This window comes from Sus scrofa, chromosome 3, assembly GCF_054392235.1.
Source record: "Sus scrofa isolate SSC_HxYL_T2T_F1_AM1 chromosome 3, Sscrofa_HxYL_maternal_Yorkshire_Landrace_v2.0, whole genome shotgun sequence".
In the NCBI taxonomy this organism is placed as follows: domain Eukaryota; kingdom Metazoa; phylum Chordata; class Mammalia; order Artiodactyla; family Suidae; genus Sus; species Sus scrofa.
In genome coordinates, this window is record NC_139385.1 from 106,538,729 (window position 1) to 106,563,850 (window position 25,122).

Below are 25,122 nucleotides of genomic sequence, written 5' to 3' on the forward strand. Positions count from 1 at the left end.
AGCTGAGAGCCACATCCAGTCCGCGCAGGCCCCCTTTACCCCTCTGGTTGGCAGTCCCAGTGCACAGCGCCCAGTCAGGGATGAGCAAGGGAAGTAGGCAAATACGGTCATTTGTATCCTTTGTGCATCTTCAAAGGATCAGAAGAAAGCTGAAACCGTGTTTAGGTTTTGAAATTTGGAATCATTAAGGTACAAAAGGCAAAAAGCTTCATTAGTGTCCCCTTTGCACCTCGCCAAGGAGATAAAAATGCTCACTGGGACTGAGAAATAAGATTTAACATCATTGTATTTATTAAGTTCTGAAACAATACACATTCACATCCTTTTGAATACAGTACATTTGGCACAATAATGTTTACAATGAAATAACACTAATGAATGGCAAGAGATTAAAATTACATCCAGAAAGGAAAAAAAAATGTACAAATAAAGCATCACAATACAAAAAAAAAAAATCCCTAAAATTGAATACATTTCATATTTAGCCAGAATTATTTTGCACATAATTTAAAAAGAGGTAATTTTTTTTAGCCTTCTTTTTTTTTTAAAGCAAGAATGCATTTTTACCTTTGGAGGAAAAAAGTATGTTTCCACTTCACAAAGTCCATAATGAGAGAACACAGGAGAATAGCTATCCTTCATATAGTTTTTGGCATTTTTTTTTTTTTTGCACCTCCCATCTTTTTTTTTTTTTCCTTAAAAAGAGAGCGAGAAAGAGAGCTGGAAAGATTAGAAAGAGCTGGCAGAAATGCAATAGTGTGTCTGCTTCCAAACTCTTGTGAAAACTAAAATGAAACAATGAATAATCAAGAAACACACGTTTTCTTCTATAGACTACATGGGATTGGAATCTGCCTGTGTGAACTTGATGAGCTCCAGCCCCAAGCAGGATGCATCCCAGCCAGCCCAGCTCTGGGTGCTGAAAGGGGGCTGCTCTGGGTGCTGAAAGGGGGCATCTCTGGGCCAGGCAACCCGCTGACTGCCTGGAGCTGCCAGGTGGAATGTAGTATTTGACTTCCCAACGAAACTGCCAGTTGTCCTGTAGGAAGGGCCCAACCCTTGCTGATATGGGAATGCCACCAAAGCCTTGGACGAGGCCATATGGCATTGAAGTTAGAGCTTGGTTGGGTGTTCAGAGTTCATCATGGTGAAGGAAGCAAAGGAGAAAACAGCAGTAGTGACGCATGAGTCAGATGGGCAGTATTGTCACGTCTTCCTAAAAAATGAGATGATGCCACCATAAAGATGTTTCTGTGCTTGTACTCAACTCCAGAGATAGTCTCTCCCCAGTAAGTCAAGTTACCGAAGATAAATTAAATTAATCTACTGTTCTTCATCTCTTCACTGGTATGCCAGACACACAAATTGATATCACAAAATATTTGCAATTATTATAAGAACAGATAATAATTACACCTGAGTTTAAAAAAAAAAAAAAGAGAGAGAGAGAACTGAATGTCATCATTAGTAACCAAGGCTATTGACCAGCAAATACGGGCAACTATGGACACCAACTCTCTATGGGCTTGAGCTAGTCACTGTTCAAACTTTGAAACCACCATCAGAAACATCCCTTTCTCTTCTCCATCTCTATCAGGGCACAATAGAGCACGGAGAACTATATGTGAGATTTAATATAGCTTAATATATGTTTACATCTTTTAAAATCACCCAAAATGAAATAAACAATACAAAGAACATCCCCTGCCCCCCCCCCCAAAAAAAAAGAAAGAAGGAAACACAGTCTATCTCTCGGTAACTTGAACCAATACGCTTACAGAGTATTGCACCTGGACATTATTATAATTATTCTTTCATAGACTAAAGTTTTATAATATGCCTGAACATGCAGCAGTTGATACCTCTAAATTCAATGAATTAATTCCACAGGCCTTGCAGCAAACACTATATACAAAAATCTCAAATGTACAAAAGGCAAAAAGCTTCATTAGTGCCACTTTGCCACTCACAAGAATATATATTTAGGGGCAGCTGGGAAATCCACGTGCAACAGGTGGAATGGATTCCATTCCCTGCTAAATCAATTCAGTAAAATAGGTAATCAAATGACCTCTGGGAAACATATACACAAAGCCACAGAGAACCCTTGGAAATCAAAGAATGTAACACTGTTAGCGTATCTACAGGAGGTAACATCACATCCATTAAATAGTGTCCACATGAGTTGCCATTGCATGTCACACAGAAACAAAACTCTGAGCGCATTTTGCCACACTGTCAGTTTTCAACTTAGTTGCTCTTCAGTCTCTTGATCCCCTCTGCATAACCCATGTTTAGCCTCATTCTGCTCGTTCCAAAAGCAGATAGTTCATATTGAACTTTACATGTTTAATGTTTAAAAACCACAACACAGTAGTACTACCATTTGGTAGAAGTGCGCAAAAATCACATACTGCCGCAGAAAATAAATAGAGTTTATGCTGGGAACTGAGGACGAAACCGGAAAGAGAATTTGGGAGCTGAGTTCTGCTGGAACCCCAGGGTCGTGCCCACCGCTTGGCCTTGGAGTTCAGGCAGAACTTGAGTAACGAAGACGAGCACTACTCCGTTCCTTTTCTCTCCATTCACACAGCCCCCACGTGCCAGTGTGGCATTAAGAGCATAAACCTTGGATGACTGGTTTCTCACTGTGTGTTAGCCCTTTAATGTCTACCTGTATTAACACTGGGAATTACGTCTTTTGGCCAATGAGAAAAGCAAATTTGATAATCTATTTTTCAAATATTAATAGAGTTCAAAATCAAATTTCTTTTCCTACAGAGAGCGACGTCTTCCACGAGATACATGCTTACAGAACATTGGCATGCCCCCGAGCTGAAACCAAAGCAAGCACGAATCAGCCATTCCGGAGCAAACCGACACAGGTAGCCAACCCATGCATCTCCCGGCCTCTCTCCCTCCTGAGCACGCCTTGAGGGTGCCCACCCTTGCACTAAAGAAGCACCAGTCTCTTCTCCTGGACAGAAGGGCAGAGAGGAGCACTGGAGGGATGGGAAGCAAAAGTTGTCAGGACTCTATGTCCAAGAACAGAGCCAGAGTCTCACTTGCTTTTTTCTTCTTTTTCTTCTTTCCTTTGCAATAAAAGAACTGAAGTTGCTTCGCTGCCAGAAGCGCCCGGGGAGTGAAGCCAGGTTTGCCCACAGATCAGACATGGCAGTGGGTCCAAACTGCCCACCCTGTGCCACTCTGCGTTACTGGTGAGACGAGAATGAAGAGTGCCTTTCTGGTCGCCAGGTGGGAGGAGGGAGGAGCTGGGGCGAGAGAATGCAATAAATAGAGGGTGGACAAGGGACCGGGGCTCCAGGGAGGAGAAGTGGTTCAAGGGCTTCCGAGCCTCGGGAAAATTGGAATCTTCCCAGCACCCCTGCTTGCAGCATCACCAAACTCCGCCTGGAGCAGCTTCTCAGGGCATCAGGTCTTCACCAAAGTAGGAGAAGCCTTTGAATTCCTCCTGGTTGATCTGCTTCACAATTGCTTCATCCACAAGCGTGAGTACCGGCTCTTCCCGGGTAAAGTCTTGGTCAAAATTATTGACATCTCTTTTGGTTTTCTGTAGGAAGACAAGAAAAAGCACTGACTCCAGGCTGACCTTCCTCCCCAGGGCCCCCCACAGGAAGTGGGCATCGTGCCGACCAGCCTCTCGCCAAAGCAGACCTCTAGCTACTGAGAGCAGACATAGAGCTGTTCCAATGAGGTAACGACGAATGGCCCCAGGACCGGGAGGTGATGGAGGACTTGGAGAGGAAGAATGAGTCCAGGTGAAAAGGAAGAAGGGGTGAGAGGTATGATGGAAAAGCAGGGAAGTGGGATTCCCATAGACTGTGTGCATGGGAGGAGTGTGAGTGTGAGAGTGTGTGTGTGGGTTTGGGACAGTGGGATGCCAAGCTCCCATCTCAAACTTTCCACTTCAGCATCTGCTCTAACCCTCTGGCTCCAGTGAGATCTTCCTCCCCGTGATCTAAGGAATCATCCCCTTCCCACAAAGTCTCCAGTGGTCTTTCTTCCACACAGGGAGACCCCCATAACCTTGCCATGTCTGCTCCGGATGACATCTTCTCTATAAACAGGAGGATGTTGAGGGGGCTGGCCATCTTCTGGGAAGCCTGCCTTGATCCCCACTTGCTATCTCCCGGGACCCTCTTCTGTGTTTCCACATCATTTCTATCTTACGCTTGACACGCTGACTTGCAGTGAATTGTTAATGCTTTTGTCTTGACCATGAGCTCCTTAAAGGCAGAAGCCTTGTCCGACTCAGCCTTGGGTTCCTAGCAATAAGTATCTGCTGAATGAATGAATACATCAGCAAGCCCGCTACCGACTTTCCAGCTCAGAGGGACCGATACCCTGTTGGAGGTTCAAGTTGCCGGAACTGAACTTATGATTTGTAGGGGGTAGAAGGGAGCAGTCAAACAAACCTGAGTTTTGGAGAAAATCAGGAAGTGTGAATGACAACTCCCTGCCTTTAGGAGCGCACTGCTGACTGGGAGCCAGTATTCATGTCTAGACCCCACTGCAATGGTTAGAAAAACTTTCCTGGAGAAGTCAGGGCCTGGCTGAGATTGAAGAAGGAGTTACAATCATGTTGGCAGAGACGGGAGAAAGGTACCTGGGCAGAGGGTGGGGTGGGGCAGGAACACGAAAGACGTATACACGGGACAATGGGGGTTGGCCAAGCTGCTGGGGCAAAGTCCAGTGTGGGGATGGAGAGGCTTTCAGTACCAGGTCCCCTGGCCCCCACCGTCATTGGCACAATGCTGGGGAGACTGAAGGAGGTCTGGAAATACTGTTTCAGACACTGATTAATTGGCGTGATCCAGGATTAGTGATCGGGACGATGCAATCCCTCGTGTGGAAAGATCGCCATTACCATTTAGAGGAGAGATATTATTAATCTATGCTACGGTCTATGGAGATCAGTAACCCAAAAGATGTCAACAGGGAGTCTATGCCAAAAGTGGTTGTGAAACAAAGCTCTGTTTTGGACCCTGCTCTGCTCTTGGAGATCTGTCGTGCATGTTGGCAAATTGAAGGCTCGCAGAAGCCTTAGTGTCAAGACACCGGGTTCATGTTGTGGAAGGCCAGCCCTCCTCGAATGGGACATAAAATGCTTTTTTTCCTGAATAGCTTCGTAATACTCCTTAATATCCCTCCTGGGAGCAAAATTCTGCAGAAGATAGTTTGGGAAGCGCTACTTTACAGTTTACAGAGCATCTTCATGTCCCTCTGCTTATAGATCCTGGGAACAAGCAGGTGTTATTATCCTGATCTTGCAGATGTGGAAACTATGGCTCAAAGAGGTTTTGTTTGTCACCCAGAGTCACCCAATGAGTTCAGAGCGGAGCCAGACTCAAATCCAGCTGTCAGCACGATGCCTCCCGTGGTGCAGAACGTCTGGAACGCCGGACACTGGAGAAGTGGGAAGACATGGCAAGGGTCAAATTCAGCCAGGAGACAGAGGTCAAGCCACTGGGCCAAAGCAAAGCCAGAAAGGCTGGCCAGGGGGCCAGCACACTGGGTGAAGGCTATGGATCGGGGAGAGAGTGGGAATGTGGATGGCTGAGCTTGGCAAGGGAGTCTGTTTTTAAATTGCCCCAGATGGAGATCTGAACTGGCAGACAGCAGGAGTGGAGCTGAGCTAGTCTTTCCTTTCTCTCAGCACCCATCAGTCCTGCTTGGTGTCTTCTCTCTGGTCTCACCCGCATGCCTCAGGGGGTTTCAGAGGCCTTGGAGGGGAGACAGAAGGGGGACACAGAAAACCTCGAGGGATGGAAACAGGCCCTGCAGCAGATGGACGTGTGTGTTGCCCCTTGAGATGGTGAAGCTGAGGAGCAGCTCGGTCATTTCTACGGGAGGGCAGGCCTCAGGCAAGAGGCTGACACGGTCTCCATCTCCGGTGTGTACAGAGCAAGAGGAAAAGGGTGGCGCTGCCCGGAGAGGGACTTCAGAGAGGAACCACAAAGCCCGCCCCCCCCAGTGACGCGAGCCGGACTCGGGAAGCGGGGCTGGGGAAGGGGTGTGGTGACACCGCCTCTGAAGATATCTAAGATATCTACCAGGAGGGGTTCATGTTGATGGAGGAGGGGTCATAAGGGCCAGCGGTGCTGGCGGAGGAGTAGGATGAGGAGAAGCCAGCAGCGCCTTGGCAAAAGCACTGTGGACCATCGCAGAAGGCGACCAAGGCACATCCTCGGGGGAAGGAGGAAGAGGGAACGGGGCAGGAGGGGGCGTTGGTGAAGATCAGCAAGGGACAGGGCACTTGGTCTGTAACTCTGCCATTGGTGGGCCGTGCCTGGTACCTTCAGGGGCAAGACCACCTCCCTCCAGCTCCCTCTCTCGGATCACTAATGAGGGGGCAGGGGCTGTGTGTAGAGAACCTGGGAAAACCTGCAAACGCTCTGGCCTTGGCTCCCCTGTTTACCTACTGGTGCTTCACCTTCAATCATTCGTGTCCATTAGTCATGGAAACTGGTTTCATTTCCTGAGGTCAACTGGGCATAGTGACGAAGCGAGATTCCACAGGATGTCTGAATGTCATAATGTGCTGAGTGTGTACCAGGGAACCAGGCTCGGTTGACACAGCTAAGGACGTCATTCCCAGAGGGCCTCTAGCTCCATGGCGGGCTGGCTTGGGGAGCAATCGAGCTCAACTCTGGGCTTTCCAGGGGGTTCCAGAAACATCTGCGGTCTTGGAGCAAGTGTGCCAATCTTCAAGAGCTCGATGGAAGAATGGGCTTGGCTCACGCGCCTCTTATGCAATCTGACCCAGGCCCTATTTTGCTTGGAGATATCTTAAGTGCATGTCACTCACTTCCAATTCAAATAACTAACATCCCCACTATGTGCAATTCCTATTAACCTTAAAAGCTTGTGAAGTTTTCCAAATACCATCCTCTATTTGTAGCATGTAGGCAGCATGGCATCCTCAGACTTGGAGACAACGGGGGATGATATCCTTTAATTACTGATTTCATTGGTTAGAAGGCTGCTGTCTGCCTTACAGAGCAGCCACAAGACTCGACTCCAAGGTTTGGACAGGCAAATTCCTAGAGACACTCCTTGTTTACCTGGGTCTTTAATCACCCATGCACCTCCACTCAAGTCTAAATGCCCGACACTTGGCCCATACTGCACAGCCTGAGGGGTGACAGTGAGGCAGGAGAAAGAGCCTCCTAACTCGTCACACCTCAGCTCCTGCATGAAGCTCCCCCCTCCCCACCTGTGACCCTCGCTGACAGAGGCTGCATGGAGCAGGAGACAGAGCACTGGCTGACCTTCCCTCCTGGTCCTGCCTCCCTTCCTGGTGAGATGACACTGGGACGGGAACCTCTTTGAGCCTTGGTCTTCTCAGCTGCAAAGGGGGGGTGGTGACAGGTGCCCTACAGATTGCCTTGGGGACTAAATGAGATGCCGGCTGTTGGGAGCCTCAGTACAGACCCCGACACACAGCAGGCACCCAATAAACATGAGTTCCCTACTCTGCCTCTGAGTCTTAGTGCCGTGGGCACGCCTTGGGCTCATCTTGGCTGTGTTTCCAGCACAGTCCACGTGATCCACCCCGGGGGCGCCATGAGCTTCCTGAAGGCAGGGACTGAACTTGCATTGCCCTGGGCGCTCTCAAAGGCCATACTAGGGCTGAGCCATGGCCTGTGGGGACAGCCCAGGGCTTCCTCCAGCAACTGAGATGCTTCGGAGGGCGCTTCGGTGCTCTTGGGGAAAGTCCCAGGTTCTCGCCCATTTCTAGGGCTCAGGGGGGTCTCGTCCCTGCCTACTTGCCCAGCTCCGTCTCCTGGGCCAGGTGGAACCACGCCGTTCTCTGCACTCACTGGCTTCCTCCCATATCCCAGCCTTTGCTCAGCTGATCCTCTGCCCGGAGCACCCTCTCCCCTCCTTGCCTCCTGCCCCATGTCCTCGTCACCGAGCTGACTTCCGCTCACCTTTCCCTTCTTGGCTTAGATGCCCTGCCGCCAGCCTTCCTGGTCCCTTCAGGCCTCTAATGGTGGCACAGTCTTAACTCATCATGGCACTTACCACACCTGGCCCTCACCTCCTTCTGGAGGCAGGCACTGGGTGGACCCCTCCACTCCACCCCCAGGCTGGCACCCTGCCTGGCACATGGCGAGGGCTCCAAAAACAGCTGAGGAAAAAAATAACCGAAGGCACCTCTCTTGCTGCTGCGTTATCTAGAGCCAGTCAGGCCATCTGGGTTCAGGACTTGGGGCGCTCTTGTGCCAGAGGGTGTTTTTGTTTTTGTTTGGAGAAGGCTGAGGCCTGACCACGAAAGGCCTGGAGCGGGGCAACTCAGGCCACCGCAGCCCCACGGGGCCCTGAGAAACAGGCGGGCTCAGGCCTGGGGGGTGGGGTTTCCTCTCCCAGCAGCGGTTGGCCTGAGGCGCTAGGGTTCTCGGATGGCTGGTATGAGACAGAAACAGGATGGACCAGGGTTTGGGAAATTTTCATCAAGATAGATGGGCTAAGAGAAGTTTAGGGACTTGGTGCGTATGTCCCTAACCCCTGTGGTGGAGGAAACAACTCTTCTGTTCCCCTGGGCGTTCCTCCCTCTGGAAGGCAGGTCTTGGATCTGACAGGTCGGGGGCTGAGCCTGTGGGAAGGGCACACTTCCGGTGCCTGCAGTGGGGCAGGAGGGAGAACTTAGGAAACCGAGTTACAGGTCATTCCAGATCCTTCTGAGATCTTGCATCTGAGAAGCAAAGCTGGTGGAGCTGCCTTCTAAATCACCCCGAGGCCACTGAGGGCTGGACGCTCAGCCAGCTGTGGCAGGGCTGGGACCCCAGTGCGGCCCTGGGCAGGCTGCCTGAATGCTTGCTTCCTGACTGTCTAGCACAGTTCTTTCATGGCCCTCGGTGAACTGAAGTCATAAACACAAGTATTCAGAGGAGCCAGCGATTTCTGCTGCTGTCTTCATCTGATTACTAGGAGATCAGCACATGACTTTGTTCTAAGGCGCTGAGAAAAACCCCTGATCTTACGGGCCGGGGCATGGGGTCCCAGACCCACCTCTTTACCTCTTCATCTCAGCCTGGAGTGACCAGGTAGCAGAATGATCGCAAGCCAGGATCCCTGTCCCACATGTGTGACCAGAAATGGGGAGACATGCTGTCTCCACATGGTCTCCGCAAGGCCAGCTTTCAGGTTCCAACCCCGTCCGGAGTCTTCCTGACACCAGCCTCCCCCATCTCATCCTCCCTGACCGGTCCCCATGGCTCTTCCTGGAACACACGTTTGCTCCCTCCTTCTCATATTTTTATGTGTCATGGTTTCCCCTCATATCCCGCAAGGTACCTACGGCAAAGCAGGACATGTAGCAGCCCCTTAATATTCATTTGCTCAAAGTCCTTTTAGTCACTGCAACAGCCAAACTCAAAAGTCCTCCTAGCTTGGAAATGTTATTATTCTTATCTAAGCTCCATTTTCTTCCTTTAAATAGCCTCAGAGGAGGCTATTTTATTTATTTATTTTTTTATTTATTTATTTTTTTTATTTATTTTTTTATTTATTTATTTTTATTTATTTTTTTTGCTTTTTAGGGCCGCGCCCGTGCCATACGGAGGTTCCCAGGCTAGGGGTGGACTTGGAGCTGCCGCTGCCAGCCTATACCACAGCCACAGCAATGCAGGATCTGAGCTGTGTCTGCGACCTACACCACAGCTCTTGGCAACGCTAGACCCTTAACTCACTGAGCAAAGCCAGGGATCGAACCCACATCCTCACAGACACTAGTCGGGCTGGTTACTGCTGAGCCACAAGGGGAACTTCTGAAGAGGGAGAAGTTGAATAACTAGAATGCGTGCTCAGCATCAATTAACTGGATCTTTACACATAGATGTATATTCATTGTACCCAAGTCCTGACAGAGTACATGTGTATCTGTTTGTATGTTTATACACATGTGCTCACCTATGAAGTTAAATAAAATAAGCAATGTATAACTGAAGAGTGTCTTGCCTAACAAAAATGAAGACTGCAACAGAAATTCAGGTTAAGTATCCCCTGCCTAGAAATTTCTCTCAACATATTCTTCTATCCCTTCCATCCCCTGCCTCCCCCGCTTTGATTATGTGAACCAAGAACTGATCATAATTTTGGATTCTCTTTATAGAAAACAAAGGAAGACACATAGAGGGTTGATCTGGGCTTCGTGGAGCCCTGTACAGCACCTGTCTGGCCTTGGTGGTACCCTACCAGTTTCTAATCCACTTCCTTCTTAGAATGTGGCAGCCAGAACTGATGGCTGACTTCTGACTCTGTGGTCTTGTGGCCTCAGCAATGCCAAGGGCAGTCAGTACATGACCCCTCTCTCTAGTTGGTGGAAATTCTCAAATTAAACCAATATCCGAGACAGTTTCAATGCTGTATCACATCTTTTTTTTTTTTTTTTGGCTTTTTAGGGCTGCACCTGCAGCACATGGAAGTTCCCAGGCTAAGGGTCGAATTGGAGCTACAGCTGCCAGCCTACACTACAGCCACAGCACTGCAGTATCCGAGCTGCGTCTGTGACCTACACCACAGCTCATGGCAATGCCAGATCCTCAACCCACTGAGCAAAGCCGGGGATTGAACCCACAACCTCATGGTTACTGGTCAGATTCATTTCTGCTGTGCCATGACACGACGGGAACTCCATGTATCAAATCTTAAGTGCCTGTGATCAAAGGCTGACGCTCTGAGTTTTCTCCAACTTAAGCTTGTTGTGTGATGATTGTTGTACACCTACAAATGTAATAAAATTCATTAATAAAAAAAAAAAAAAGCTTGTTGTGTGTTGAACCATGTCTCTTCAAAAGCTGTGTTGAAAGCCTAACCACCAGAAACTCAGCACGCCACCTTATTTGGAAGGAAGGTCTTTGCAGATGTAATCAAATTAAAAAAAAAATTAAGTTGAGCTCATCGGGTGGGGTCTGATGTACAACAGTGTCCTTATAAAAAGGGGAAATTTGGACACAGAGACGGACAGGCACAGAGGGAGCATCGGAGGAGGAGATGTGGGGAGAGAACCATGTGAAGAGTGGAGCAATGCTGCCACAAGCCAAGGAACAACAGGTGCCATGAAGAGCTGAAGGAGCTGAGGACGGATCCTTTCCCCGCAGGCTGCAGAGGAAGCATGGCTCCAAAGATGCCCTGACCAGACTTCCAGCCCCCAGAACTGTGACACAAGGCATTTCTGTGGCTGTGTGCCACCTGCTGTGTGGTACTTTGCTCTCGTCACCCTAGGAAATGAACACAAACCCCAATCTTCTGAAATGGATTTTTCGCATCCAAACGTAACCCTTGGCATTTAAACTTTATTTCTTCCTCTTGGGGGTCCTTATTTCTCAGCTGTCAAAATTACCATAAATAATGATTCTGTAATTTACCTCTCCGCATCTCAGTGTAGCTACTAAGCAAGTGGGGAATAATAAATATGCTTAGCTTGCTGAGGATGATATGAGAGCATATAATTAAACTTCACGTAAACTCTAAAGCACTGTGTGAATGTCATTTTTCTTCCGTCATCCATCTTATCTGCCATATCCTTCAGCCTCTTGTCATCCTAAAATTTGATTGGCATATCTTCCATCTGTCTGTCAAGATGCATATCAAGATGCTAGAGAAATACTATATCAGGCAAGTTCAGGCTCAGAGCCCTCTGATCTGCCCTCCACCCACAGCCCTCTGGCAAAGCTGACACGTGGCCCCACCAGCACACTGTGGGGGTGTGGCTGTTAAATCCAATGAGAACCAACCAGCCACGGTCACTTTTTCTATCTTGTTCAGGAGAATGGTGTCAGCGACTCTGGATGGTTTCGCTGGAATAAAGATGCACAATGCCGGCACCATTTCTCTGATTTATTAGTCTAGAAATGAAGTTAATTGGCTCCAAGAGATGACTGTTTTTCCCTAAGTGTCTGCCAATAATCTTTCCATAGCCCCACCCCCACCCCCCAGCCCCTCGCTTTCATCAAATCCATCTCAGAGTATCCCAGACTTCATTTTCCCTATTTTTGAATCCTGGGAGACCGTGTGCCCATCTCCCATCATTTGGTACCACTTTTCTTTTCTGTCCAATCCAAATAACCCAACAGTGGGCCTGGAAGAGTCTTCATGAATCTGAGCAGCCACTCTCCTGGGCCTAGAGTGGCGGCTTCAACCTCAGCGGCACAGAGGTTGAACTTTACACGACAGTGCTGCTACCCCTACTCCAGGGGTTCAGGGGAACTTCCCCAGGATCTGACCCTGGCAGGCCATAGCTCCCAGGTGACTTCATTAAATACAATTCATTAACTCCCCCTTCTTGGGTTTTGATTCACCTAAGAGTCGTTTTTGTCCTAATCTCTGTATTTTGAAGATATTTCTCTTTGGAAAAAAAGTTAGAGGCAGTATAACAGTCTTGCATTTTGTGATGCCTTTTTTTTTTTTTTTTTTTTTTTTTTTTTGCTTTTTAGGGCTGCACCTGTAGCATATAGTAGTTCCAAGGCTAGGGGTCGAATCAGACCTGCAGGTGCCAGCCTGCCCCACAGCCACAGCAACACCAAATCCGAGTCTCATCTGCAACCCATATCAAGGTCATGGCAACACCAGACCCTTAACCCACTAAGCAAGGCCAGAAATCGAACCCACGTCCTCATGGATACTAGTCAGGTTCGTTACCGCTGAGCCATGATGGGAACTCCTGTCACTGTTTTAAGACAGTGGTTCTCCACTCTGCTTGTGCATCATAAACAAACATGCATCTATGTGGGCACCTGGGCTTCAACCCACACCTTGTGAATCAGAATCTCCCAGGCGAAGCCCACACCTCTGAATGTTTTTTAAGCTCCGTGACTGACTCCGATCTGCAGTCTGGTCAAGTGCCTCTGTGTCAAGCAGCAATGGATCTCTTTCTTCCCTCTTTTTCTTAGCAGTTTCAAAGGGTTTGATGTTGCCTGAAAGCCTATTTAGGGGCCTAAGGTTGTTCTAGATTCAGTTTCCTCTCAGGTTCATGCCACACACTGGCATGTCTTGTCGATTCCATGTCCTGCCTTCCTTATTTTATATTAGACTTCATAACATCGAGGCACCCAAGACCTTTCTGGCAAACCACACTGCTTCCTTCAGATGCCGCTCCCTGAGAGGCAGCCTGGTGGTGTAGCACGTGTGCTAAGCTTTGTGGCTTTGGGCAAATCATGTAGTCTCTCTTGGGCCTCAGTTTCCTCATCCATAAAATGGGGATCGTATTGGTTCTCCCCATATAAGATTACTAGGGTTAAATAATATATTTAAGAAGTGAGAACAGTACATAGCAGAGAGAAAAATGTAAATTATTAGCAGGGCTTCTTTGTCCATATTTATGTCAACAATATGGTGAGAACAAATAGCACTACCTTTGGGAGGATCCTTGGGGGAGGTTTCTACTTGCTCTCCGTTCACAGAATAATCATTGTTTCACGGGGGCAACCTGTGTCCTTTCACGTCCCATAGACCCCAAACCCTGGAACTAACCAGTCTTCTCTCAAAAGTGAAGAGCCAGAAATGGGACCCACCCAAAAGGACTTTCCTGGCTCTTTTATTGCCTTCCTACCCTTGTTTGTCTTTACTCATTTTCACTACCATTACATTTACAGTCTGTGCTTTATATATCCTGGTGGGTTATCGTCAACCTTTCTGGAATAAAGGGAGATAAGAAAAACAAGAAAGAGGTGAATTTTCCTGTGAGCGCTGCTGGCTGTGACATCATGTCTCCTTTTTCTCTGTAATGAGCAGGTGTGTGTGTGTGTTTCCCCACAGAGGGGGCTGTGGAGATGGGGGGCACAGTGGCAGTGGGGGCCTCACCCGCGAGTGCCACCTTCAGGGACACAGACCCAAGGCTCCCAGGTCTTCTGAACTCCCGAGAAATGCCCCAGATACATTTTCATGGTAGAGCTCCTCGTGTTGGAGCAGCCAAGTCAATGAAAAACCCATTCAATTAAAAAGTATGGCTCTTTGAGACCTCAGTTTGTGGCCGCTGCTCTACTTAGTAAGTCACCTCTACTCTGTCCACAAAGGCTGGTTCCACCTTTTAGGAGAGAAGAAAATCAAGACCCATGTGCTCTCTAGGCACGGATGTTAAGCGTCAGGGCATTTGAAAATGGGAAGCCCCTTGGTTCCCGACCATTCCCTGGTCCACGGGTGAGGGGCATGACAGCATGGTGGCCTCCGCGTTAGCACAGAGCCACCCAAGCCTCGGGGGAACGCCCTGCCCCCATCCCCGGGTCCCCATCTGAGGAGGAGCTGCCCTCCTTCTCCTCGGGCAGCCTGCACATGCAGATGCGTTTTTTAAATGGACTGAGTCCTTCAGACCAACAGACATCCTGAACCAACCAACTACAGCCACAGCTGCATTCTGTCAAATCAGCTGATGATGGAATTCAGCTCTTTCCCTTCTCTCCCTGCCCCCACAGTATCGTTCGCCAGACCATGAAAATATCCACATTTTTACAAATTTTATTTGAAGAGTTGCTTTGGAAACTCTTATAAGTTATCACTGACCTCTTCCCTCACACCCAGCAAATACTTCAGTGTTCGAATGAGTTCAGCCAACTACAATGTGTCTATAAATGAGTGGTCTATAGATCCAGTTCTCAGGATCTCTGTTACAGGGGAGGGTGGGTATCCCTGTTATAAAGAAGTTGTTACCAAACTTGGGACACTTGGTATGGTACTTTTTTTTTTTTTTCTTTTTATGGGCCACATCTGCAGCATATGGACATTTCCAGAACAGGGTTCAATTCAGAGCCACGGCTGCCGGCCTACACCACGCTGCAGCTCACGGCAATGCCAGATCCTTAACCCTCTAAGCAAGGCCAGAGATTGAACTTGCATACTATGTTGGGTCCTTAACCCACTGGGCCACAATTAGAACTCCTTGTTACGGTCCTTTTTATTTTTTATTTTATATTTTTTTGTCTTTCTGCCATTTCCTGGGCCGCTCCTGGGACACATGGAGGTTCCCAGGCTAAGGGTGTACACCAGAGCCACAGCAACACCAGATCCGAGCCGCGTCTGTGGCCCACACCACAGCTCACAGCAATGCCGGATCCTTAACCCACTGAGCAAGGCCAGGGATCGAACCCGCAACCTCATGATTCCTAGTTGGATTCATTAACCACTGAGCCATGATGGGAACTCCTACAGTTCTTTTTAAGCCATATTTGGGGGCAATTACCTGAAGGCTCATTTGGAGGGCAGGGCCAGTTTGAAAACCTACAGAAGCATGAAAGGGGAACTCAAGACAACTTTCCTGGTATCCCCTGCTCCCACAGAAACAGGGAACATGGTCCCCAGGTGCCCTCGGTAAAGTAGGGAATCTTATTGAGGTGATTTTATTTTTCTTTATATGGCCGCACCTGTGGCATATGGACGTACCCAGGCTAAGGGTCAAATCTGAGCTGCAGCTGGAGCCTATGCCACAGCCACAGTCAGAGCCACAGGGAATCCGAGCCATGTCTGCAACCTACACCATAGCTCATGGCAATGCCAGATCCTTAACCTACTGAGCGAGGCCAGGGATTGAACCCACATCCTCATGGACACATCCTTAACCTGCTGAGCCACAACAGGAACTCCAGATTTTCAAAGCTGCTTCTATATGGCTCAATCGTTTTGAGTAAATTATTTCAAGCAAGACCTCTTGACCTGGGTTCCCACTCCTAGAGCAAGCGTGGTGCATTTTCTGTGATGGGCCAGTCAGTAAATATTTTAGGCTTTGTGGGCCACAGGGTCTCTGTCATGACATGTCTACTTTGCCACATGCTCAAAAGCAGCCCCAGACAAGACGCAAGCAACTGGGCCCAGCTGTGTCCTGGTTATACTTGATTCATGGACATGGACATTCACGCTTTGTATAATGGCCACACGTCACCAAATACTCTTCTTCAACCATTTAAGAAAAGCCTAAAACGCATTCCCAGTCTGAAGGCTGCACAAAAAGCGGCGGAGGATTGGCTTTGGCCAGGGGTACAGTAAGTCACTCTCTGAGGAATCCGCAGAGAAGAGGGTGCTGAGGAGCCATCTCAGGACCAGCGATGTCCCCTTTTGCTCAAGTCCCTCGCACCAGGGGGGTCCCACCACAGCGCGGTGCCTGCGGCCTCTGTAATGCTCCGTGGAAGGCCCAAATGTCCCCATGAAAATGGTGGGCAAAAGCCCCCAGGATGCAGGCTGTGTATCTCGGCTCCTTCCAGGCCAGGGGGAGCCCCTTGCCTTTCGGCTTTAGCTCCACAGACACAGCGTGTCCTCTCTCCTTTGTGGCAAAGAGACATTTCCGGGCAATAGGGAAGGGTGGGGCTGATATCTGCCTCTTCAAATCCCCCCAGGCCCACCCAGGTTCCCGCATGGACACAGCTTCAGCTTAAAAACTTGGTAACAAAAGCATAAAGCATACATTCCGAGCAAGATTCATTTGGGGCTGGATGGTTATGGATACCTCCTTGGGATACGTACAGCACTCACTGGCCCTGATGACACGTAGTTCAGCGTTTACCCATGACCTTGAGGCATCCCCGAGTGCCCTAAGAATCCTGGCTCCCCTGGGGGTGGGGGGGGGAGAGGCACATCTTGGGGTGAGTAAAGCCCCTGCATTTTCTGTCACTAGTGGTGCCCAGCTCACAGCCGGGCCTTAGATACGTGGGCCCTGCTGGGAGCAAAAGCTCTTCTCACACAGGGGAGGTGCCCCCTCCAAGACCAGCTACCAGAGGAGGGAGTGTCTGTTTCCAGCTCGAATTCCACAAAGGAGCTCGGAAGCCCTTCCTGAGGCCACAAGGCCTCTGTTCTGCTGCTAACGAGAAGGGTCTGGAGCAGCTGTGTGGGAAAGAAATGCCCCTTCTTGGGGAACCATCCTCAACCCAGGCTGGTCCCCCTCACACCTCAACCACCCCGTGCCTCTCTTTCCTGGCCTTCCTTGTAGCTGGGGCTAAAATGTGACTTATTTGGTAACTGCTTCCTCCACAGGCCGGAGGCTTCACTTGGGTGTCTGTCGCATCTTTCCAGCACCTGCACAGAGCTTGGCACAGCTCAGTCCCTCCATGTGGATGACATAATATAGCACACGGAGGGTGACTTTTCCAGGCTGCATCATAAAGCTCACCCGCCTGGTTCAGTTAACCTCATGTCCACCCTACAGGGAGGCAGCGCTGCCACAACCCCCACTGTGAAGACCAGCAAACAGCTTGCCCAAACCTGTGCCAGCCCGTGGTGGAGCCAGCATTGAATTCAGCCTGTTCTGACTCCAGGCTGTGTCGCCGCGTGTGCCATCTTGCCTCCTGCTGAGAGGCGCCAATGTGGTCACCTGTGCAAAGGGCTGAGCCCTGCACAGGTGGACAGGCACAGCTTCCACCAATACTGCTGTTGCTGCGATAAAAACAAACAAACACACAAGCCAACAGCTGCCTCCTGCCCTGTATCCCTCACAGTGCATGAGGTTGCCATCCCCACTGGAGCCTTTAGGGTCACTTCTCAGGCATGAGGGGTGAAGGGGGGACGGCCCTTCGAAATTCTTCACTATGACCAAGAGTAAGACAAATGTGTTCTATGGGACCCAGGGTACATCGCCTCGTGCCACCACCCCAGGAAACGATGCAGCTTAGCTCCGTGATGCAATCACCACGTGACGCAGTCCGCATTTTTGTCTAATATTCTACTTCGTTCTATTCTATGCTACTCTATTCCACTCCATCCTGTTCTACCCCAGCCTAGTCTCTGTGAAAGATACTTTCTGCACCTGACCCAGTGAATTGATCTTACAACCTTCTGATGGGTAGACCCGGAAGTAGGGTACAGGGACACCCAGCAGGGGTGTGGGGCTGAAAATGTGCAGAAAACCCAGTGCCGATACCCAGGAATAAAAAGCCTTAGGAGGAGCCAGTACCCTGCCTGCCGCGGCCTGCCTGAGGCCTGAGCTCTGGTGCCAGGCTCCTCAGCGAGCTGGCCCCACGCAGTGGGACGTGCAGCGGCAGGACCTGCGCCTGCTCTCGCTGCAAGTGGGCAGACACATGGGGGCGAAGTCGGTCCCGCTCGGTCTCTAACCATGCGGCTCTTTTTTCATTTATCGTGGACTCTTCAAAGCAGCGTCAATGTTGACAGCTGTTGAGTTTAGCTACTCTAGGGAGATGTCTGGCGTACTCAAAGCAGAAACTTTGCAATTGGGTCCTGGCAAAAATCTCTGGTCCTCAACTCATCCACCCCCCTCCCCCCCATATTTATGAAAATGTCCTGGATGGAGATCAGGCTCTCTTGGCCTGGCCTTTTTATTATTGCTTTGCCTTCTGGCTTTGAAATGAGAATCGTAAACACTCTAATAGATGCCTCTCAAGTCAAGATGAGGTCACCCACCTTCTCTTACCATTCAACAATCTTGGGTTTCCTAATGCAGGATCTTATCACCCCCAATTCCCAGGCACATGCTGGAATACATCTTCGGCCATAAAAGGTGAGAAAAGAATTTAGAGATGGCACTAAGGGAGAAACATGTTCTGGAAAATGCAGATCTGCAGAATTCACTCATTCATTCCACGCAGGTATACTGAATCCCTACTATGCGCCAGGCAGGAATTGTTGCTCAGGATGTAGCTCTCAACAAAGCAGCTACCCTTCCCCTAACACATGGACCAGAGCTTCCTAATCATTGCTACTGGGTGATGGGCACATGGGGATTCTCCTTTTCTCGCTACTTGTGTGCGTGCTGGAAGTTTTCCATGCTAAAAAGTTAAAAAAGCCAATCTCAAATCTGGCACGCACCATACTGAATGAAAGAAGCCAGACACAAAACAGTACATACAACATGACTCCATATCCATGAAACTCTTAGGAAAGAGAAATCTGTCCAGTGACAGAAAGCCGATCAGGGACTGGGGCATAGGCACCTGGCAATGGCCAGGGGACAGAGATGTTTTATAGATTCAAGAGCTGGTGGTTTCATGGGTGAGGCCATTTGTTAAAATGCTTCAAAATGTATACATTAAGCAGGTAAATTTTAGGGATGGAACCTGCAACCTCATGGTTCCTAGTTGGATTTGTTAACCACTGAGCACGACGGGAACTCCGAGACAAAATTTTTTTTTTAAATAAATAAATAAAAATAAAACTGCACATAGCAGGTTGACATGGAGTGGCTGGGGCTGGGAGGAATCTTAGGTACTGTGTAAGTCCCTCACTTTACAGGAAGGGAGCAGAGAGATTCAGTGCCTTGCTCAGCGTTTCACAGATTCTAACAGCAGGGACTTGGACCCAGCTTATGTTCAGCGTTTTCCTCTTAGCTCACTGCCTGCAATACAGGGTGGGGGCTAAGTTCTGGAATCCCATGTTTTGGGGTGACAGCATTCTGAATCATTCAGTGAAACACCCACATCCCAGGTACCTGGGTACCTTAGCCTGAATCTGGAGGTACCAGCTGGTGGTAGGCAGGAGGAAGGAGTGGCTGAAGCTCCTAGCCGAGGTCTGGTTTATTTCCTAAGTCAGCTCAGCTGACAATCTCCACTCTAGGCTTATCTTCCCATCTCCCTACTTAAGGCAATGATCATATTTCAGTGTCCCCGTCACTCTGGACACCTCCTCACCTAGCTGGGCTCACACACCTGAAATACTCCATTGACATCCAAGCTCTGTGTTCCAAGGAAACCCCTCTAGGAGTGGAACAGGTCTCAGAAAGAAGCCCTAATAACATGGAGGCTCAGAGGGGTTTGGGCCCGTGAGCCAAGCCTTTTCACTTTGAAGGGGCTGATGCTGATGTGGAAACGTAATGAACCTTCACAAACCCACTGTTTATGGGACCCCAGAATTCCAGAATAATGTTTGAGCAGCAAGCTGAGACTGAATCCAATTCTGATACCACCCTGGACCCTAGCACACACACGGAGGAGTAAACAGGACACCAAAGCCCCGAGATGCAAAACTGGGTTTCCAAGAGCTTCTCTCCTCCACGACAGATGTGCCCCTGGAGATTCAAGATCCTGGACTTGGTGGCTGGTGTGGGCGGAGGCGCCCTGTCAGCTTGCCAAGTGTCCCTTGGTGCCTGCACCCTTCAAAGAGCAAAAGCTGGCTTGAGAGCTGGAGGACCGAGCCCCTCAAGGGTTCTTTTGGCTTTCACTTCGATGCACTTTACCCAGCCTCAGACCACTGCACCTCCGCTCCTGGCTGCAGGACCAGCCGGTAGCCTTCTCTGCAGAGATGAGCAGGAGGGCGCTGCTCAGCCTGCAGTGTAGCCCCCTCCCCCACAGGACCTTCTACAAGACTGGGGGTGGTGGAAAGTGGCTCACCTGACCCACAGGGGCCTGACTGGGGCGGGGAGGGGGGGAACGTGTCTTCTTCATGCCATTTCTCCCACTCTGGCCTCTAATGTTAGTCACTATGCCAACCTCAAGGTTCCCTCCCCAAGTGGAATCCTGGATTCTAGCCCATTGTCTGGTATTCCTCAAATATTTCATGTGCTGTATCTCCTCCTGCCATCTAAACGCCTCATGTCACATGGTGACGTGAACGTGTTCGGGGCTGTGGGGATTCCTTTCTACTACGTCAACTGTCAATGTCAACTTCCCCCTCCAGGGCTTCCTGGGGGCACAAAACACAAGGCATGTACTCAATAAAGACCTATTAAAAAGAGCTGATGTGGATCCTGCCTTTCCCTTTCCCTTCTGTGCCTTTTCTCCTACAGCTCCCTCTTCCTAACCATGCCTGATTTTCTCTGCCAAGTTCCAACAACCCTCGAGAACCTTCCCTGAGGGCTCCTGCTACTCCCCCCAGCCCCGACCCCCACCACATCAGGCATAGCCTGGTTGGTGCCAAGCTCCCAGGTAGGATCTTATATGCTAGTTTGGTGAATCCATGAAGGGGAATCCCAACCTCACAGCTATCCAGTCATAACTAAAAAAACCTTTGGCGCGTAAAAAAATGCCCAGCCCAGGGCTCCAATTCCTCCCCTGGGGTGGGGGAGCCAGGGGCCCAAAGTGAGGCACAGGTGCGCCTTTTAGTCCCAGGCCACGGGGAATCTCCTGCAGTCAGAATTCTCCGATGGAGAACTCTCTCCCGCAGAGACAAAGATGCCCCACGAGGCTGTTTAGCTCAGAAATACTCGGGAAGCTGTCACTGCTACCATTTCAGGGCTGGGGGACTGACAGCCGTCTAGCGGGCGCAGCGAAAACACTTCTGAGATTGGAGGCAGGCACAGCAAAGGTGGCGAGCAAGTTCGCAGAATAAAAGGGGGATGGACCACATGGGGAAGCCTGGGGCAGGCGTTCCAAGGGGCAAAGTGCTGGCAGGGCCTTCTTGCTAGTCCTCCATTGGCACAGACCACTGGCTGTGCCGGACTTCAGCAGCGGGAGGCTCGCTGGCAGAGTCTGAATCGTGCTTTCCGCCAGTCTTCAGACACCTTTCTGCCCTGGAGTGGATGGGGGCTCCCCTGACTGCAAGGCGTCATCCGTCTTCTGAACACCTAGCCCCCCCTCATCCCTTTGGAACAGGAACACTGTCCAGTCCAACCACCCTCAGCTTAGACGCCAGCATTCCCAGCGTTCTGTGTATCAAGGACTGTCCGAGTCGTTTCACATCTCTCGTTGTTTCCCTCCTCACGGCAATCCTCACAGTATCTATTATTCCCCCCATTCTAGGGATCAGCGAACTGAGGCTCAGAGAGATGAGATGACTTTCCCGAGACCCAGCAGCCCCGGGGGGAACCTGGTGGCCTCTGACTCCACATCCCAGCCTCCCAACTTCGCCCCGCCTCCTGTAGTCCTTAACTCTTGATGCTTGGAGTCTTGGGATAAGCGGAAGAAAGGCTTTCACAGGCTGGGTTGGGGTGGTGAATGGAGAGAGAGGAGCTAAAATCTGCTGAGGCTCTCTAGCGCACCAAACATCTTGTTTGTAATCTAGTTCTGCGGTCATTCTGTGAGCAGGCATTCGCAGCCCCATTTTACAGATAAGCAGGTCGGGGCTCAAGGAGGCCAGAAGTGAATTCCCAGGTTGACATGGCTAAGAGAGCAATTTTATTCCCACCCAAGTCTCCCTGGGGAGAAGGCAGTGCCCTGTCCTCTGTACCATGCCACCACCCAGGGCCAAAGACCAAGATCAGGATCCTGGACCTCCAGTTCCAGGCCGTCCAGCCTGAGGCCAGCATCCTGGCACTGGGAGGGGCCTGCCGCCTCTCGGAAGCTAAGGGCTCTCGCTCTGACTTGGAGGCAGGCCAGTGGGATGTCCTCCCACGTCTGTGGGGACTGCCTGGGCCCCATTCCTGCTCTGCCAGGTAGAAGACAAGGACAGCTGCTCATGGTCACTGGGACTCTGGCTTCATGGTCTGCGCTGTCAGGTGGTCCCTGGGCTGGTGGGCTGGCTCTAGGGGAGGGGGCTGCCTGCTCAGCAGGGCTCCTCCGCCGGCCGCTGAGTTGGTGAGGGTGTGAGGGGCTCAGGCCCACTTCCCAGTTTTCTCTCAGCACAGCCCAGTCATGCAGGAGCATGCAGGAAAGGCCTCCCTTGGGAGTCCCGCCATGCAGTGTGGACGGCTGGATGGAACAGATCATGAGGTTGAAAGGGGCCTCCGTGTCGCCGGGCCTGCGGGCTCACCTACCTGGAGAGACTCCCCACTCTGGAGGCCTTACCTTAAAGAGGGGCATTCACACTGACGCAAACTTGAAAAGAGAGAACACGTACACAAAGACAAGTTTACTTGGCCGGCATTTCCCTCCTGGTGTTTGGCTTTCACTGAGGGCGGCTAGGCTGCTGGGAGGCAGACCTCCGCCTCCGCCGCTGGCATCCCCCCGCCTCTTCCAGCACTAAAGCCCCAGGAGCCATAACCTCAGAGCCTCATGCTTTTTGAGGGGAGAGGGAGGAGTGCGCAGGAGAGAAGCAGGAGTGAGCAAAATCCCCACGATCTACAGGGTCAAACGACACCCTTCAACCATGCCAAACGCGTCGCTTCTGCCCCCTACGGTCCCCAAGGAAGACAAGCCTACCAGGAACACAGAAGCTACACGGGCGCCTTCTATGGGCAGCACATGATGCTGCCATCTTGGAGCCCAATCCCCAGTGGGATAGACCCGTGAATTCCAAGCGTGAAGACGTTGGCCAGGATCAGAGGCCAGCTGGCTTTTCCACTCCCCCACCCGCCCACTGCCGTACACCCTCGCTCTGAGGCCAGCCACCCCCAGAAAACTGACTGGAGGGCGTGCTGGCACCAAGTCTCTGGTTCGGTGTTGATGGCACATCGCCTGTGCAAAATCAGTTGAGCATGTGGGTGGATAAAAGGTGGGCGGCAGGAACATAAAAGGGAGAGCGGAGGAGGGAGGACATAGGAGATAAGATAGCTGGGAGGGAAGATGAGAGGGAAATCTCCCCGCAGAAGCAGAGGCCCCTGAAAAATGTCCTGGGGTGGGGTCAGTGCGATGCGGCGAAAACCTGAAGGCAGGAGACCCAGTGGACTCCTGACAGCTGGTGAGTCAGGGCAGGGGTTAGCCAGGGAGGCTCAGGCGCCAGGGAGCAGGAATCTCAGCCTAGCAAACATCTCAGGAAGGCAAAGGCCCGGAGGGGACAGCAGTCAATCCAAGGGCTGGATGGAACCTGACCAGAGGCCAAATTCCAGCTTCGGATCTGGAAAATCTCCTCGGTGCTGTCTTTAGAGGGCTGAGGCTTCCTGCAGGGGGAATGGAAACCAGGCCTGGGAGCTGTGCTCCTGCCGTCTCCTCAGCCCCCCGTGGGGGTGATCCAGGGACCCCAGCCTCCAGCGGAGCCAGCCTGGGCAGAGCACAGGCGCACTGTGTCCTCCAGCCATGGACGGGCTCTGTCTGGATCGGGAGCTCTGGACACTGGCCACTGTGTCCCGGTTCTTCTCCATTCCTAGACTGGATGACATGGACCTGAATCCGCCTCGCGACCAGAGCCCACCACCAGACAAGACCGATTCCTTCCCAAATCAGGCAGGATGCCTCCTGGGATGCTCAGATTTGGTATGGCCCACCGAGGAGTGGAGGGCAGCTGGGGGAAGGTGGCATTCTAGGGTGAGTCAATGGAGCAAGTGAAGCTAGCCTCCGACAGAGGAGACCTGGATTTCCCTGGTGGCCCCAGGTCCTCAAACAAATGCCCTGGGGACTGCCAGCCTGACGAGATCAGGGAGTCTGTGCTCCCCTTTCCCCCCAGAACACATGTCCAGGGTCTTCTTCTGGCCACCACTAAGGTGTGTGGCTCATAGACCTGTCCCCTTCCTCCCGTTATCTTGATGTGATGTCTGTCCCTAAGATCTAAGATGCTCACGCTGTCCCTGGCTGCTTGTGACCCACCATCTTAGCCACTTGTTCCCAAGTCAGGCTCCAAAGCAGTTGTCCTCCCTCTTTCCATCAAAATCTTTCTTTCCCTGCTCTCCTGGGAGGCCATCGAAGGTGTCCTCAAGTTACGTGACACCTCAGGCCCAAGGAGAGCCTGTCCTGTGTTGGAACTCCCTGCCCCGTGAATAGAAGGTGACTTCTGTGGGGACATCCCTCAGCTTCCTAGAGTCTCACCAGTGGCTGCTTGTGTGTGGCTGTCTGTTTTGTCTGTGGATGAGGCTGACCCTGCTTTTTGGAGTTCATCTGTGGCTCATGGCTGGCATCTTAGCCAGGCAGGCCCCACACCTCCGGGGTGAATCCTGAGCTGGTTAGAGGGCATGGTAGCTTATGAACACCCACGGGAGCTTTCACACTGGTCCTGCAGGGCTTTCAGAGATGGGGAATACAGTACGTCCATCACTGCAGGGGGCTTCATGTGTTATACACAAGCCCGCAGGTGCCTGGTGCCACGAACATTTTCTCAGCAAAGTGTTTTCGGTTAAGGGAAAGATTTGGGACATCTTTCCAACTTGCTAGCTAGATGAAGACTATTCCTTTCTTTTCTAATTTTACCATTTCTCCAATGTGGAATCTCTAGTCCCAAGAATATAAATGTGGCCAGAGATGTAATAACTTGAATAGTGACAAGTTATTAGAACAGTCTGATAACTAAGAACTCAGTAAGGATCGACATTACAGTGCAGCTCCAAGTGTGACCAGAAGCATGTCTTGTACAATGCAAGCTTCCCTTTTTCCTCTCCTTTGGATATAGTCTCATTCTCTCCTCCAAACTGAATTCAAGCCAGCCAAA

The 25,122-nt window shown here is 50.7% G+C and overlaps 1 protein-coding gene across 5 annotated transcripts in view; it reads right to left on the reverse strand.

The window, feature by feature from the left end:
* Positions 1-268: 268 nt before the first annotated feature.
* Positions 269-25,122, reverse strand: part of PRKCE (protein kinase C epsilon) — a 514,046-nt gene continuing 489,192 nt past the window's right edge. For 4 of the 5 annotated variants that reach the window (XM_021088294.2, XM_085019379.1, XM_085019382.1 and 1 more), the window contains one exon: positions 269-3,571. In XM_021088294.2, the coding sequence (XP_020943953.2) occupies positions 3,425-3,571 (147 nt within the window). In that variant the 3' untranslated portion in view covers positions 269-3,424. Of the gene's footprint in view, positions 3,572-22,613; positions 22,644-25,122 lie in introns of all 5 variants that reach the window. The other variant, XM_085019380.1, reaches the window with a different exon arrangement.